This window comes from Ascaphus truei, chromosome 6 (genome assembly GCF_040206685.1).
Source record: "Ascaphus truei isolate aAscTru1 chromosome 6, aAscTru1.hap1, whole genome shotgun sequence".
Taxonomy (NCBI): domain Eukaryota; kingdom Metazoa; phylum Chordata; class Amphibia; order Anura; family Ascaphidae; genus Ascaphus; species Ascaphus truei.
The window spans coordinates 63160133-63173873 of NC_134488.1; the positions used below are offsets into that span (position 1 = coordinate 63160133).

Below are 13741 nucleotides of genomic sequence, written 5' to 3' on the forward strand. Positions count from 1 at the left end.
ATAATTGTTACAGGGCTGAAACCTCAAGGTTTAGGAGGCGCTGCCCAGATCTTGTATCATATGCACACTTTATTATTATTATTTATTTTATTATTAATATTATTAATAATAATAATATTACATAACCACAGCACTGTCCCTTGCCTTTTCACCCCAGAGGTGGCTGTATTGTGACTGGTAAGGTGCTTTTCTGTTGAAAAGCACCACGTAGTTACATACTTTACACAAATGTGCACTTAAAGCAGTAAACCCCCTGAGAAACTTTTATTTAATTTTTGTAACCACTCGACTGCCAGAGATGACTGCAGCACATTGATTTGCTGGTACCTCTGGCAGAAACGTGGTCAAACCTACCTGAGCAACGTTGGCCATCTAGCAGCCTAGGAGTTGAGTGAGCTTCGTTCTCTGAGCTCTCTAAGAATGACAGTAATGTTTGAATATTGAGATTTGAATAATCCAGTTGAAATACATATTTTGATTCAATGTCAACTGAATTCTAACAGTATTTATTTGTATTAATTCTTGCTGGCACTGTACTCAGTGCTGTAATATGCTCAATATCAGAAAGTAAATGTAAAAAAAATTATGTGCAATGTAATCTCTTACTGGGGGCACAGTATGTGGCAGTGAAGCCTCGCTGGTTGCAGTGGAATCTCTTACTGGGGCACAGTATGTGTCAGTGATGTCTCGATGGTTGCAGTGGAAGCTCTTACTGGGGCACAGTATGTGTCAGTGAAGCCTCGCTGGTTGCAATGTAAGCTCTTACTGGGGCACAGTATGTGTCAGTGAAGCCTCGCTGGTTGCAGTGGAAGCTCTTACTGAGGGCACAGTATGTGTCAGTGAAGCCTCGCTGGTTGCAGTGGAAGCTCTTACTGAGGGCACAGTATGTGTCAGTGAAGCCTCGCTGGTTGCAGTGGAAGCTCTTACTGGGGGCACAGTATGTGTCAGTGAAGCCTCGCTGGTTGCAGTGGAAGCTCTTACTGGGGCACAGTATGTGTCAGTGAAGCCTCGCTGGTTGCAGTGGAAGCTCTTACTGGGGCACAGTATGTGTCAGTGAAGCCTCGCTGGTTGCAGTGGAAGCTCTTACTGGGGCACAGTATGTGTCAGTGAAGCCTCGCTGGTTGCAGTGGAAGCTCTTACTGGGGCACAGTATTTGGCAGTGAAGCCTCGCTGGTTGCAATGTAAGCTCTTACTGGGGGGCACAGTATATGTCAGTGAAGCCTCGCTGGTTGCAGTGGAAGCTCTTACTGGGGGGCACAGTATGTGTCAGTGAAGCCTCGCTGGTTGCAGTGGAAGCTCTTACTGGGGCACAGTATGTGTCAGTGAAGCCTCGCTGGTTGCAGTGGAAGCTCTTACTGGGGCACAGTATTTGGCAGTGAAGCCTCGCTGGTTGCAGTGGAAGCTCTTACTGGGGGGCACAGTATATGTCAGTGAAGCCTCGCTGGTTGCAGTGGAAGCTCTTACTGGGGCACAGTATATGTCAGTGAAGCCTCGCTGGTTGCAGTGGAAGCTCTTACTGGGGCACAGTATGTGTCAGTGAAGCCTCGCTGGTTGCAATGTAAGCTCTTACTGGGGCACAGTATGTGTCAGTGAAGCCTCGCTGGTTGCAGTGGAAGCTCTTACTGGGGCACAGTATGTGGCAGTGAAGCCTCGATGGTTGCAGTGGAAGCTCTTACTGGGGCACAGTATGTGTCAGTGAAGCCTCGCTGGTTGCAGTGGAAGCTCTTACTGGGGCACAGTATTTGGCAGTGAAGCCTCGCTGGTTACAATGTAAGCTCTTACTGGGGGGCACAGTATGTGTCAGTGAAGCCTCACTGGTTGCAGTGGAAGCTCTTACTGGGGCACAGTATGTGTCAGTGAAGCCTCGCTGGTTGCAGTGGAAGCTCTTACTGGGGCACAGTATATGTCAGTGAAGCCTCGCTGGTTGCAGTGGAATCTCTTACTGGGGCACAGTATATGTCAGTGAAGCCTCGCTGGTTGCAGTGGAAGCTCTTACTGGGGGCACAGTATATGTCAGTGAAGCCTCGCTGGTTGCAGTGGAAGCTCTTACTGGGGGCACAGTATTTGGCAGTGAAGCCTCGCTGGTTGCAGTGGAAGCTCTTACTGGGGGCACAGTATTTGGCAGTGAGGCCTCGCTGGTTGCAGTGGAAGCTCTTACTGGGGCACAGTATGTGTCAGTGAAGCCTCGCTGGTTGCAGTGGAATCTCTTACTGGGGCACAGTATGTGTCAGTGAAGCCTCGCTGGTTGCAGTGGAAGCTCTTACTGGGGGCACAGTATGTGTCAGTGAAGCCTCGCTGGTTGCAGTGGAATCTCTTACTGGGGCACAGTATGTGTCAGTGAAGCCTCGCTGGTTGCAGTGGAAGCTCTTACTGGGGGCACAGTATGTGTCAGTGATGTCTCGCTGGTTGCAGTGGAAGCTCTTACTGGGGCACAGTATATGTCAGTGAAGCCTCGCTGGTTGCAGTGGAATCTCTTACTGGGGCACAGTATGTGTCAGTGAAGCCTCGCTGGTTGCAGTGGAAGCTCTTACTGGGGCACAGTATGTGTCAGTGAAGCCTCGCTGGTTTCAATGTAAGCTCTTACTGGGGCACAGTATGTGTCAGTGAAGCCTCGCTGGTTGCAGTGGAATCTCTTACTGGGGCACAGTATATGTCAGTGAAGCCTCGCTGGTTGCAGTGGAATCTCTTACTGGGGCACAGTATGTGTCAGTGAAGCCTCGCTGGTTGCAGTGGAAGCTCTTACTGGGGCACAGTATGTGTCAGTGAAGCCTCGCTGGTTGCAATGTAAGCTCTTACTGGGGCACAGTATGTGTCAGTGAAGCCTCGCTGGTTGCAGTGGAAGCTCTTACTGGGGCACAGTATGTGTCAGTGAAGCCTCGCTGGTTGCAGTGGAAGCTCTTACTAGGGGCACAGTATATGTCAGTGAAGCCTCGCTGGTTGCAGTGGAATCTCTTACTGGTGCACAGTATGTGTCAGTGAAGCCTCGCTGGTTGCAGTGGAAGCTCTTACTGGGGCACAGTATGTGTCAGTGAAGCCTCGCTGGTTGCAGTGGAAGCTCTTACTGGGGCACAGTATGTGTCAGTGATGTCTCGATGGTTGCAGTGGAAGCTCTTACTGGGGCACAGTATGTGTCAGTGAAGCCTCGCTGGTTGCAGTGGAAGCTCTTACTGGGGGGCACAGTATATGTCAGTGAAGCCTCGCTGGTTGCAGTGGAAGCTCTTACTGGGGCACAGTATGTGTCAGTGAAGCCTCGCTGGTTGCAGTGGAAGCTCTTACTGGGGCACAGTATGTGGCAGTGAAGCCTCGCTGGTTGCAGTGGAATCTCTTACTGGGGGGCACAGTATGTGTCAGTGAAGCCTCGCTGGTTGCAGTGTAAGCTCTTACTGGGGCACAGTATGTGGCAGTGAAGCCTCGCTGGTTACAATGTAAGCTCTTACTGGGGCACAGTATGTGTCAGTGAAGCCTCGCTGGTTTCAATGTAAGCTCTTACTGGGGCACAGTATGTGTCAGTGATGTCTCGATGGTTGCAGTGGAAGCTCTTACTGGGGCACAGTATGTGTCAGTGAAGCCTCGCTGGTTGCAGTGGAAGCTCTTACTGGGGGGCACAGTATATGTCAGTGAAGCCTCGCTGGTTGCAGTGGAAGCTCTTACTGGGGCACAGTATGTGTCAGTGAAGCCTCGCTGGTTGCAGTGGAAGCTCTTACTGGGGCACAGTATGTGGCAGTGAAGCCTCGCTGGTTGCAGTGGAATCTCTTACTGGGGCACAGTATGTGTCAGTGAAGCCTCGCTGGTTGCAGTGGAAGCTCTTACTGGGGCACAGTACGTGTCGGTGAAGCCTCGCTGGTTGCAGTGGAAGCTCTTACTGGGGCACAGTATTTGGCAGTGAAGCCTCGCTGGTTGCAGTGGAAACTCTTACTGGGGCACAGTATTTGGCAGTGAAGCCTCGCTGGTTGCAGTGGAAGCTCTTAATGGGGCACAGTATGTGTCAGTGAAGCCTCGCTGGTTGCAGTGGAAGCTCTTACTGGGGGGCACAGTATTTGGCAGTGAAGCCTCGCTGGTTGCAATGTAAGCTCTTACTGGGGCACAGTATGTGTCAGTGAAGCCTCGCTGGTTGCAGTGGAAGCTCTTACTGGGGGCACAGTATATGTCAGTGAGGCCTCGCTGGTTGCAGTGGAAGCTCTTACTGGGGGGCACAGTATTTGGCAGTGAAGCCTCGCTGGTTGCAGTGGAAGCTCTTACTGGGGGGCACAGTATATGTCAGTGAAGCCTCGCTGGTTGCAGTGGAAGCTCTTACTGGGGGGCACAGTATGTGGCAGTGAAGCCTCGCTGGTTGCAGTGTAAGCTCTTACTGGGGCACAGTATGTGTCAGTGAAGCCTCGCTGGTTGCAGTGGAAGCTCTTACTGGGGGGCACAGTATGTGGCAGTGAAGCCTCGCTGGTTGCAATGTAAGCTCTTACTGGGGCACAGTATGTGTCAGTGAAGCCTCGCTGGTTGCAGTGGAAGCTCTTACTGGGGGCACAGTATATGTCAGTGAAGCCTCGCTGGTTGCAGTGGAAGCTCTTACTGGGGGCACAGTATATGTCAGTGAAGCCTCGCTGGTTGCAGTGGAAGCTCTTACTGGGGGCACAGTATGTGTCAGTGAAGCCTCGCTGGTTGCAGTGGAAGCTCTTACTGGGGCACAGTATGTGTCAGTGAAGCCTCGCTGGTTGCAATGTAAGCTCTTACTGGGGCACAGTATGTGTCAGTGAAGCCTCGCTGGTTGCAGTGGAAGCTCTTACTGGGGCACAGTATGTGTCAGTGAAGCCTCGCTGGTTTCAATGTAAGCTCTTACTGGGGCACAGTATGTGTCAGTGAAGCCTCGCTGGTTTCAATGTAAGCTCTTACTGGGGCACAGTATGTGGCAGTGAAGCCTCGATGGTTGCAGTGGAAGCTCTTACTGGGGCACAGTATGTGGCAGTGAAGCCTCGCTGGTTGCAGTGGAAGCTCTTACTGGGGCACAGTATGTGGCAGTGAAGCCTCTGGTTGCAGTGGAAGCTCTTACTGGGGCACAGTACGTGTCAGTGAAGCCTCGCTGGTTGCAGTGGAAGCTCTTACTGGGGCACAGTATTTGGCAGTGAAGCCTCGCTGGTTGCAGTGGAAACTCTTACTGGGGCACAGTATTTGGCAGTGAAGCCTCGCTGCTTGCAGTGGAAGCTCTTACTGGGGCACAGTATTTGGCAGTGAAGCCTCGCTGGTTTCAATGTAAGCTCTTACTGGGGCACAGTATGTGTCAGTGAAGCCTCGCTGGTTGCAATGTAAGCTCTTAATGGGGCACAGTATGTGTCAGTGAAGCCTCGCTGGTTGCAGTGGAAGCTCTTACTGGGGCACAGTATGTGGCAGTGAAGCCTCGCTGGTTGCAGTGGAAGCTCTTACTGGGGCACAGTATGTGTCAGTGAAGCCTCGCTGGTTGCAGTGGAAGCTCTTACTGAGGGCACAGTATGTGTCAGTGAAGCCTCGCTGGTTGCAGTGGAAGCTCTTACTGGGGCACAGTATTTGGCAGTGAAGCCTCGCTGGTTTCAATGTAAGCTCTTACTGGGGGGCACAGTATGTGGCAGTGAAGCCTCGATGGTTGCAGTGGAAGCTCTTACTGGGGCACAGTATTTGGCAGTGAAGCCTCGCTGGTTTCAATGTAAGCTCTTACTGGGGCACAGTATGTGGCAGTGAAGCCTCGCTGGTTGCAGTGGAAGCTCTTACTGGGGGGCACAGTATGTGTCAGTGAAGCCTCGCTGGTTGCAGTGGAAGCTCTTACTGGGGGGCACAGTATATGTCAGTGAAGCCTCGCTGGTTGCAGTGGAAGCTCTTACTGGGGGGCACAGTATTTGGCAGTGAAGCCTCGCTGGTTGCAGTGGAAGCTCTTGCTGGGGGGCACAGTATATGTCAGTGAAGCCTCGCTGGTTGCAGTGGAAGCTCTTACTGGGGCACAGTATGTGGCAGTGAAGCCTCGCTGGTTGCAGTGGAAGCTCTTACTGGGGGGCACAGTATGTGTCAGTGAAGCCTCGCTGGTTGCAATGTAAGCTCTTACTGGGGCACAGTATGTGTCAGTGAAGCCTCGCTGGTTGCAGTGTAAGCTCTTACTGGGGCACAGTATGTGTCAGTGAAGCCTCGCTGGTTGCAATGTAAGCTCTTACTGGGGCACAGTATGTGTCAGTGAAGCCTCGCTGGTTGCAGTGGAAGCTCTTACTGGGGGGCACAGTATTTGGCAGTGAAGCCTCGCTGGTTGCAATGTAAGCTCTTACTGGGGCACAGTATGTGTCAGTGAAGCCTCGCTGGTTGCAGTGGAAGCTCTTACTGGGGGGCACAGTATTTGGCAGTGAAGCCTCGCTGGTTGCAGTGGAAGCTCTTACTGGGGGCACAGTATATGTCAGTGAAGCCTCGCTGGTTGCAGTGGAATCTCTTACTGGGGCACAGTATGTGTCAGTGAAGCCTCGCTGGTTGCAGTGGAAGCTCTTACTGGGGGCACAGTATATGTCAGTGAAGCCTCGCTGGTTGCAGTGGAATCTCTTACTGGGGCACAGTATGTGTCAGTGAAGCCTCGCTGGTTGCAGTGGAAGCTCTTACTGAGGGCACAGTATGTGTCAGTGAAGCCTCGCTGGTTGCAATGGAAGCTCTTACTGGGGGCACAGTATGTGTCAGTGAAGCCTCGCTGGTTTCAATGTAAGCTCTTACTGGGGCACAGTATGTGTCAGTGAAGCCTCGCTGGTTTCAATGTAAGCTCTTACTGGGGCACAGTATGTGTCAGTGAAGCCTCGCTGGTTGCAATGGAAGCTCTTACTGGGGCACAGTATATGTCAGTGAAGCCTCGCTGGTTGCAGTGGAAGCTCTTACTGAGGGCACAGTATATGTCAGTGAAGCCTCGCTGGTTGCAGTGGAAGCTCTTACTGGGGCACAGTATTTGGCAGTGAAGCCTCGCTGGTTGCAGTGGAAGCTCTTACTTGGGGGCACAGTATGTGGCAGTGAAGCCTCGATGGTTGCAGTGGAAGCTCTTACTGGGGCACAGTATGTGTCAGTGAAGCCTCGCTGGTTGCAGTGGAAGCTCTTACTGGGGCACAGTACGTGTCAGTGAAGCCTCGCTGGTTGCAGTGGAAGCTCTTACTGGGGCACAGTATTTGGCAGTGAAGCCTCGCTGGTTGCAGTGGAAGCTCTTACTGGGGCACAGTACGTGTCAGTGAAGCCTCGCTGGTTGCAGTGGAAACTCTTACTGGGGCACAGTATTTGGCAGTGAAGCCTCGCTGGTTGCAGTGTAAGCTCTTACTGGGGGGCACAGTATGTGTCAGTGAAGCCTCGCTGGTTGCAGTGGAAGCTCTTACTGGGGCACAGTATGTGTCAGTGAAGCCTCGCTGGTTGCAGTGGAAGCTCTTACTGGGGCACAGTATTTGGCAGTGAAGCCTCGCTGGTTGCAGTGGAAGCTCTTACTGGGGCACAGTATGTGTCAGTGATGTCTCGCTGGTTGCAGTGTAAGCTCTTACTGGGGCACAGTATTTGGCAGTGAAGCCTCGCTGGTTGCAGTGGAAACTCTTACTGGGGCACAGTATTTGGCAGTGAAGCCTCGCTGGTTGCAGTGGAAGCTCTTACTGGGGCACAGTATTTGGCAGTGAAGCCTCGCTGGTTGCAGTGGAAGCTCTTACTGGGGCACAGTATGTGTCAGTGAAGCCTCGCTGGTTGCAGTGTAAGCTCTTACTGGGGGCACAGTATGTGTCAGTGAAGCCTCGCTGGTTGCAGTGGAAGATCTTACTGGGGCACAGTATGTCAGTGAAGCCTCGCTGGTTGGAATCAGCTCCTGTTTTATGGGGTTATTGATTAAACTGTGATGATGCACTATTGCACGCAAACTCCTATTGGAATCTGTGTGATTCTGATCCGATCGCAGGTTAATGAATAACCCCCTCTCTCTGTTTCACCCAGCCTGACTGTTGTGGATTCGGACGGGGCCAGCAATTCCACCACAGCCAACCTGACCGTCATCAAAGCCGTGGATTACCCTCCCGTGGCCAACGCAGGAGCCAACCAGGTCATCACCCTGCCCAAAAACTCCATCATTCTGTACGGTAACCTGAGCACGGACGACCACGGCATCGTTAGCTACGAATGGTCCTTGAGTTCCCACAGCAAAGGGAAGGTCACAGAGATGCAGGTGAGCGATCTCCTCGGCACAGACTAGTTACTCCTTAAGGTCCAGAATACCCACTGCATTCTTAATTAAAAACTCCTAGTACCACCACCTTACTTCCACGTTCAGTGTACCACTATGTTTTTATTTACAGCCCCAGTGCCACTACTTTTTATTTACATAGCCTTTGATGGTAGATAAAACCCATTTGGCACTCTTAGTCTGCCCATATTTTTACCTATTCAAAACCTCTGACCCTATTTGATCCTCTTCTTTCTTTCATATTTAAGATGGCCGTATGTCCATCACTAGCATTTTTTTAACGTCCTAGTTTATTGATTTGATTGCACCCCCAGATTACCACTAATTTCATATTTACAAACCCAGAGTACCACTACATTTCTATTTACTAACCCAGATAACCACTAATATCTTATTTACGAGCTAATTTTTATTATTATTTCTTCCATGTCCCCGTGGCAGTCATAATTTATGGGGGATTAAGTTCTCCTTCCAGTCTGAAGTAGAGCAAAAACTTCCAGTTCTCTTCCATAAGTAGCCCTTTGTTCCCCAGGGAATCTGTCATTTTTGCTCTACCAGTGTCAGAAGAGAGCATGTTTGTCTCTTTGTGGTAGGAATCTTTCAGCTCCAAGTATAGGCCACTTCATACCGCCCTTCCAGGCATCCAGGGCCTGATGTCTCCTGGATCCGTGCTACTGCATCGTTTACTGGCAGTGGCAGAAGGATGGGCATTGATGCCAGTCATGACTGGCATGAGACCCCTGCAGCCAACTTCCTATGGGCCCGAGAGGCCTCTTACTTTTGAAGACTGGCTGCTGCTGGGATGCCAGGATTTGCTCCATATACTGTACAGCTCCAGAGCTCTCCCCGGAAATCCTGATGTTCGGACGGAAAGTTCGGGGATGTAAGTATAGGAGTGACCTCCTCCCCTGTGGAAGTGTGTCCTCCAGTAGGATTGTTCCTTTGGGTCCTGCCTCCCAGGGCAGAGTTTTGAGGGAAATTTGAACAGTGTTATCACTGCTTCCTCTTCAGTCTGAAGTTTAATATTGTTGAAGCAGAATGTCCAGTCTGCAATCCCGAGCACAAGACTGAGCCAGCAGTTTCTGAGGTAGGCTCAGTGAAGCCTAAACAATCAGCTGCCAAGATCAGATACCTCATGTACCAACAGTGATTTTAAGCTTCCAGCTGTTTATCCAAAATTTGGTCCAGAGTGTATAAAAAAAAAAAGGACTGCTAAGAAGTTTCCAGCCAGATGTCTTGTCTTTTATTTATTTTTTTGCTCTTAAATCATCTGGTGGGTACCATTGAATCCATCAAGTTAGAGACCGGAAACAAATCCTGCAAGCAATGAAGGTCAGAACTTCACCAAAAAAGATTGTGAGTCTTCACAAGGTTCGGATTTAGAAGGAATTATTTTAATGAAGGGGAACTCAAGGAGAAAGCAAACAATTTGAATCCAGAAGCTCTCTAGAGAAAGATCAGGCATATGAAGAATATGCTTCAGAATCAACATACTCGGGCTGAATTGGGAACTCTGGACAGAGAATTCTTAGGTGTACAGAAGATCGCTAGCTGTCTTGCAATGCATCAGGATGTTTCTGATATTACTACAGGATGGACTGCACCAGAGCAAAGGTACGCAATAAACAGAAAGTTTTCCAGGAAATATCCTTTTTCGGAAATAAATGCAAAATATTGCGTTAAGCCTCCTAAGTTTGATGCATCAGTAGGTAGTCTGGCACGAAGGACCACAATACTTTTTGGCGGATGGTTTATCTTTTCAGGATTCCATGCAAAGGAGACTTGAAGGATTGCTATAGCATGTATGTTTAGAACATTGTTTATTTGGAGTAACATCCTACAAGAAGATTTAAAGACTGGTGTGTCACATCAGCACATTCTTTAGAGGTTTAATATCTTCAAGGAGGCAATTGACCCCTCCTTTGATGTTGTCCGTCTAGACGTTGTGATCCCTCCTTTGATGTTGTCAGTCTAGACGTTGTCTTCAGATCTGTGGCCGCTCAGCAGGCCTTGTGGCTAAAGCCGTGCTATATGGCTACTTCTAAAAATGTGTCTCCTTTCCTCGCTTGTTACTTGTTTGGTGTAGTTTTTGATGCTATTATTGACAAGACATCAGCAGGGAAAAGCTTGTATTGTTCCCCAAGAAAGGAGACGGAAGGTTTTCAAAAGTCCCAGATCTGGAAGATCTTACGAACATGGAAATTACAGAGCGGGAAAATGATGTCCTAGATTCCGAAGTTTCAAAGGTCCATAGGTAAACCTAGGTATGGAAATGGCCATCATCCTCCAGAAAGGGCTAGAGGTTATGAATTAATTGAAAGGAATATCTCATTTATTTTAGTATGTGGTTATGGGGCAAGAGTCCCAAAAACAGTGCTCAATCTCGTTCAGAACTTCAGTAGATAATAAAAATCCTTATTAGGTTGTGGAGTCAGCCTATAACCATAACTAGGTATTGGACCCAGTGCTTAGTACATGAATCTATCATATATGACAAATAACATGAATGAGGGTTAACGTACCGTTACTTTGTAGGATTGTGCCCTACATGACACTTGTGTTGCCGCACTGTTACCGGTCATCCAGTCTCAATGAAGGGAGACATACAATACTCACATATGGCTGTTCTCCTGTGCGTGCATCCACGCTCGGTGTGCAATATAACAGTAGGAAGGATCCGAAGATTCCAGCGGTGCACAGCTTGTAGAGATGAGAGACCAGCAAGGTGTGGATTAAAAATGAAATTTTATTGAAAAAACATATGGTATGGGGGACACACTCTGACGCGTTTCGGACCTGCGTGGTCCTTAATCATAGAGCTCTTCGGATCCTTCCTACTGTCTCATTTATTTTAGCTATGGCTTATATCCACAAGCAAGGACGTACCAGAAGTCACACCATAATGAGACGTTTCTAAAGATCCTGATATGGGCAGACCAGCATGTTCCCAGGCTTTCAGTCACTGATATAGCAGGAGCTGTCGCTGATATTCTGCATCTATCAGTATACGAGTAATCAATAGAAATGTTTCATTCCACCATGCTGAAATGGGGTCTGCCATGCAAGTCACAGGAACCACAAGATCAAGAAAGAACAGAAAAAATATTTGTGCCTCACAAAGAATTTTTCTGTTCCCGACCTTGTGTATATCTTTAGATCCTATCCTGTACCCCATCATCTACTGTATCATACTATATTATTATACTTCTGAAGCAGGATTACTCCTCTATTTGACTCAAGTGACAGGAACCACAACATTTTCTCATGGTAGAAAGATCACAAAGCCAGTCATCTAGATGCCATGTCAATACATTGGACTTGTCCATCTGTGTATATCTTTCTGCCGTTTCCCATTATACAAAGGGTATTGGAGAAGATGGGAAAGGACAGGGTTGAAAAAATTTTGGTAAGCAAACAGGGTACTAGTTTGTGGATCTCATAAACTTTGCAACAGACGATTGCTAGTAGTTGCCTCGGGTTCCGGATTAATTGAAACCAGGGCCCATCTATCATACACACCAGGAAGTTTTTGCTATATATCGGCTTGAAGATTGAGTGGCAAACGTTAAATAACAGTAAGGTTTGCCAGACCAGTGATTCACACCGTTGCAAGCCAGGAAGAGGATTGCATCCTCTATTTACTAATGAATCTGGTGCATTTGTTTAGAATGGTGCAGAAGGAACTATGTATATGCAGAGATTGAGATTCCTCACATTTTGGACTAAGAGTTTTTCTAAAGGACTTACGCCTGCATCTTTAACGGTACAGGCTTCAGCACTAGGGACTCTCTTTCAGAAGCCCATTGACAATAATTGTCATGTCATGCAATGATTCAAATCACCGGCAAAGATAAAACCAAGGATTTGTAATGCTTTGCCCACATGAGATCTGTGTTTAGTCCTGAATCTATTGACATCTCATGTTTTTGAGCATGTACCAGAACTCTAGATTAAAAAAGTTCATCCTGAAAGCAATTTTTCTCATTGCTATTACAACCGCTGGGAGGATCGGCGAACTGCAGGCTCCTTCATGGTGATCACCTTTATTTTAACGTTCACCAGGAGAAGATTGTAATTTAAACAGTACCCCAATTTAAGTCAAAGGTAGTGTGAAGCATCCAAATGAATAACGAAATTATAGTTCCTTCATTTTGCCGGAAACCTGGTAATGGAACAGCAGGAATGTAATTCTCTAGATGTTGTGCGTGTTCTGCTATCTTCGAGGAACTCAGTAATTTAGAAAATCGGCCAAGTTATTCGTTATTTTCATTGGAAATAAGAAGGGTTTGGCAGTCTCTAAACCATCCATATACAGGTGGATTCATTCCTGTATTCGGGCCGTTTAAGTCGGCAGGAGAAAGTTCACCCTTGAAGATGAAGGCTCACTGTACAAGGGCAATGGCAGCATCTTGGACAGTAAAAACTCAAGCATCTCTTGAGGAAATCTGCAGAGCAGTTATGTGTTTTCCCTGCACACATTTTCTAAGCACTACAGTTTTTAATTTAATAGCATCCTTGGATGTTGAGTTGGTGAGCAGTCCTGCCGGTCATTAGCATATTGTAATGTTTTGGGGCATCCACATCAGTTACGGCTGCCACTGGAAAGTTGAAAAAATACTTTCCTACCATTATTTCCTTTTCTTTCAGACACGTGTGTGTGTGTGTTTTCATTGGTTCCCTGAGGAATAAATGGCTACTTGTGAAAGGGAAACGGCGCTCATTTTATTTTAAGACTATGGCCCAGATGTTCTTAACAATAGAAGTTATAAGGTAGATTAAACTCCCATGCACCTATATCCCATTCTGTATTCAGAGCATAAATATTGTATACATCCTAAAATACTGGTTTTCGGCATATTTTTAGGGACCACAAGCCATGGTGGTTTTAGGAATAACCAGTGCACTTAATTTGCCTATGAAGAGAATGTTGTGTGGTTGCCTCAGAGACTTGGACTGGCCATAAAATGTAGTACTATTAAACCAGACATGGGACCACTACTTTCGTATGTGGATAATGAATGAGGTAATGTTTGACAGCGCACACCATTGTATGTTTATGTTCCGCAGGGTGTCAGGACATCTATGCTGCAGCTGTCCGCTCTGCAGGAGGGAGATTACACCTTCCAGCTGACCGTTACCGACTCCACAGGGCAACAGTCCACCAGCGAGGTCACAGTGATCGTCCAGCCCGGTAAGACCCTCTATGTACCCAAGGTTGGGAGGGGGAGGGAGTAACACGTTTCTTCTGACCATCTGCCCTCCCCTCTCCTCTACCAGAGGACAACAAGCCCCCCCAGGCTGATGCTGGACCAGACAAAGAACTCACGCTCCCAGTGGACAGCACCACTCTAGATGGCAGCAGGAGCACCGATGATCAGAAGATTGCCTCCTATTTGTGGGAGATAACACGGTGTGTACAGGTGGGAAATGCCCAGATCTGAGGCTGTCTAGGACATTTGGTCATGGCTATTTCGCTGCGACCAAATGGCCATCTGGGTTTTTGCTGAGACTCACCCTGCTGCTTCACCACTGCTTAGGGGTCACACTCGACTC

The 13741-nt window shown here is 48.4% G+C and overlaps 2 protein-coding genes across 7 annotated transcripts in view; one reads left to right on the forward strand and one right to left on the reverse strand.

The window, feature by feature from the left end:
• The window catches only part of NCDN (neurochondrin), a 55620-nt gene extending 55233 nt beyond the window's left edge, over positions 1-387 (reverse strand). The window contains exon 1 of the mRNA XM_075604587.1: positions 355-387. The gene's annotated coding sequence lies outside the window, so the exon portion shown is untranslated. The remainder of the gene's footprint in view (positions 1-354) is intronic.
• Positions 1-13741, forward strand: part of KIAA0319L (KIAA0319 like) — a 78592-nt gene that overhangs the window by 42307 nt on the left and 22544 nt on the right. For all 6 annotated transcript variants that reach the window (XM_075604579.1, XM_075604581.1, XM_075604578.1 and 3 more), the window contains 3 exons: positions 7942-8170; positions 13256-13379; positions 13466-13598. In XM_075604579.1, coding sequence (XP_075460694.1) covers positions 7942-8170; positions 13256-13379; positions 13466-13598 — 486 coding nt within the window. The remainder of the gene's footprint in view (positions 1-7941; positions 8171-13255; positions 13380-13465; positions 13599-13741) is intronic.